The 3,578-nt window shown below is 28.9% G+C and overlaps 1 protein-coding gene across 1 annotated transcript in view; it reads left to right on the top strand.

Annotated features, from left to right (window-relative positions):
- The window catches only part of LOC108751458 (putative ATP-dependent RNA helicase TDRD9), a 6,533-nt gene extending 3,786 nt beyond the window's left edge, over positions 1-2,747 (top strand). The window contains 5 exon segments of the mRNA XM_018491672.1: positions 310-400; positions 519-1,199; positions 1,310-1,762; positions 2,002-2,333; positions 2,396-2,747. Of these exon segments, the coding sequence (XP_018347174.1) occupies positions 310-400; positions 519-1,199; positions 1,310-1,762; positions 2,002-2,333; positions 2,396-2,537 (1,699 nt within the window). The 3' untranslated portion in view covers positions 2,538-2,747.
- Positions 2,748-3,578: the final 831 nt, after the last annotated feature.

The raw sequence follows: 3,578 nt of genomic DNA, 5'->3' as shown, positions 1-3,578 counted from the left end.
GCAAATATATTAACATAATAATATCTGTAAATTAAATTGAATAATATTATGTAAATTAAATTTTATGTAAAAACACATATAAAATATGATTATAAAGAAAATATATAATATAAATATTATAAGATATTGATTATAAAACAAGATAGCTATTAATTAATACTATATTAGTAACATATTTATTTGTCAGGCTATCATGATGAGGCAGTGCAACGTTCCAATCAAAATAAAATTGTTGAACATAAAAGAGGCAAATGAGAAGGCGAAAGATTATAATTTGCATAAATTTGGGCAGAATGTTTTTTTTTACAAAAATTTTGAAAGGCTAAAAAATAATGTTCCTCAAATCAGGTCAAATTTGCCAGGTCTTGATGTAACTTTTATACCTCTGTTTATACAAAATGTAAGATTTCTTTCGTTTTATAAATTAATAAAGAATAATGTCCGTATATTAAAGATATATTTATTCTTTTAAATTATATATATATATATTCTTTTCAAATTGTATATATTTTTTTTAGATCGTTAGCCCTGGATCTTTCTGGGCAACTCTTGATGATGATATTACTCGTAGTAAATTACGAGTTATAAAAGAAATACTCAATAAACGCCCCTTAAAAAAATTGCTCTCTATCCCAAAAATCTCGACCATAATCGCTGCTCCCATAGAAGAGAATGATTCCTTGGTTTACCATCGTGCTATAATCAAGGAATATATTTCAGAAATCGGAGAACTGGTCGATGTTTTCTTTATCGATTACGGTCATTTCTCTAGAATACGATTTAGTGATCTAAGGAAAATTGATAGTACTACAATTTTAGCAATTCCTCCCTTAGCATTTCGTTGCAATTTGGCTTTTTTGCGACCTTCGAATCAACGCAATCCTCACGGCCAATGGTCGGAAAGATCGAGAAATTATTTTTTGACACAAATTAAGAAAACCAAGAAAATATTAGGAAAAATTTATTCGATTGTTGATAGCGTTATTAATTTAGAATTGATCGTTATTAATGAGAAAGAGGAGAGCTTTAATGTTAATGAAACTTTAATTAAGAAAGGATATGCTATAAAAAGAGAAGAAAGCCATGTGTCACAGCAGAATCATGAATTAAGGGCAAATATTAGTAATATTAATGCAATGTCGATAGAAGAGAAACAATTTTACGAAGAGAAACAATATGACAAACATGAATTAATGGAAGTAAGTAGATTATTTGAATTTCGTATAAAAATTTAATTTATAGTAACTTTAAGTCTATATAAATTAATATTACATATGCAAAAAAAAATTAATTTTTACCATGATACTAGTACCCTAAACCACCTAAAGAAGAAGATTGCACCTCCAGCGTAAATCTCCAAGGTCCATTTTCTCCCTTAGAAATGGAATTGATTCAGTTGACATTAGGTGGAAGATTAAAAAAGATAAATGTAGATATGAAGTCCGTTAATTCTGTCCTTTTGGATGATGATCTTAATCAATCAAGACGTCTTCTAATTGCCCAAAGCACCACACAGTCGAATAAAAATTCTCTAACACTGAGAAATACCACTTTTTTGCCAAATATTCCTGGACTCGCGGCACTGCTCACGCTGAGTTTTGCACCGCGTATGGAATTGAGATGTAATTCTCGGAGGACTTATTATACAGGGGCTTTATGCGGTTTGGGTCCGAAAGATAATTTCACTAATCGATCTATATTTCCCGATCATGATATAGAAATTCAATTTGACGTTGAAATCACGATAGATGATGTGAAAGAGGTATTATCATCTCTATAAACAATAATATAATATTATCTGTATAAACAATAATATAATATCATCTCTATAAACGATAATTCATAATTTATTATGCGATTGCCTATATATTATGTTAGATTGTTCATTTTCCGCTATCGATATCAAACTCTTCATTAACTTTATAGACAGAATATAATTGTGACCTTTTTCAATTATTATTACAATAGCAAAATGATAATATTGATAATCAATTTTCATAGATAAATAAATTACGCCATTGGATGAATACTGCGATGCAACTAGATAACATCAGTGATGAGGATATTATACTTTATCAAAATAAAATCAAACATATTTTACTTGAACTAAAAGAGAAACAAAGACAATCACGAAATCCAGAAGATGACGAGATCGATCAACTTAGCGATAAATGGAATCGCTATAACGGACCACATTTTTTGCCATACGTTCGAGAAAATGTGAGAAAAGGCGACGTATATCCGTTACATAAGGCGTTAGAATTACGTGAAACAAATGAACAGATGGAGGAAATGCTGAAGCATCTGTCACAATTACAGAGTCTTGCCTATGAGTATGTAGATATTTGTATTTTCATATATTATTAGAATTACATTTTCTTTCTTTTTCCATTAGAGATGCAAGTGTAGTGGGAAACGTGGCTGCTTTTTGTAAATTATGCGAAACGGAAACGTTTGGCTTATTGCAACTACGCAATCATCTTTATTCAGAGCAACATGCAGAGAATGAGAAACTATTGCACCGTCAATTACATTAAGAGATTGCAATATATTTTTTTTTAATTTGGGTATTTCATCAATCTCCAATCCTATTCCAAAATACAAAAAAAAAATGTTCTTACATATTATTTTTTTACTCGCTTCATTTTATAGATTATGTATAACAATTATGCATGCAACGAACGTACAGTGAGAACAATTCTGGTTTAAAGAAACGCTCAGGATAAAAGGATATTCATAAAATAGAAACAATCCATTATATTTAATATTTGAAGTATTTTATGTTTATGTACAATAATAATAATAGTTCTTTGCGCGCGCGAGATAGATAATTTGTGATATTATGAATATATAAAAAAGTTTGTTTACATTTGCTGTTTCTATTTTACACAGACAACATTCATTTGTTAGTTTTCATGTTAGTTCTCTTGAAAGAGCATTTACACTTATTAAGACATCATTTCTGTTGTCATGTATTAGTCACTTTGTCCAAGTATGATTTCTATATTTTATTTTTTTCTTTAACTAATTGTGTGACTTTTTAGATTTAATTAACTATATTTATATATATCTTTAAAAAATAGAAAATATGAAATATATCAATGATGTACTGTATATGATCATTAAATATATATTATACTAATTAATATATATTTTCCATTTTTTTAAGAATATAATAAAACATACATTATATAAAATAAGCTATTTATTTTTTATAAATATTCCTTTACATTCTATTTCTATATATATATAAGGTGTAGTAAAAAGAAATCTATTATTTTTGCATTAAATTGAAGGCTTTATTTAGCATAGTTAGAATGATCCGATTTAGGTAATTTGGGATTTAGGCAAATATGCACCGTTTTGTTCGATAACTTGTTGCCATTTTGAAGGTAATTTCATTATGCCTCTCTCATAGAAACCCTCGTCCTTATTGGCAAAAAACTGGGACAGTCGATTTTCACAAGCTTCTCTTGAAGCGAATTTTTCACCAGCAAAATCATTCGCCATAGACAGGAACAGGTGGTAATCACTTGGTGCCAGGTCCGGACTATAAGGTGGATGCATAAGAACCTCCC

Source organism: Trachymyrmex septentrionalis, unplaced genomic scaffold (assembly GCF_001594115.1).
Source record: "Trachymyrmex septentrionalis isolate Tsep2-gDNA-1 unplaced genomic scaffold, Tsep1.0 scaffold44, whole genome shotgun sequence".
NCBI classification, from domain to species: domain Eukaryota; kingdom Metazoa; phylum Arthropoda; class Insecta; order Hymenoptera; family Formicidae; genus Trachymyrmex; species Trachymyrmex septentrionalis.
Note: the sequence above shows the minus strand (reverse complement) of the source record. Positions and strands in the feature narration are given on the sequence as shown.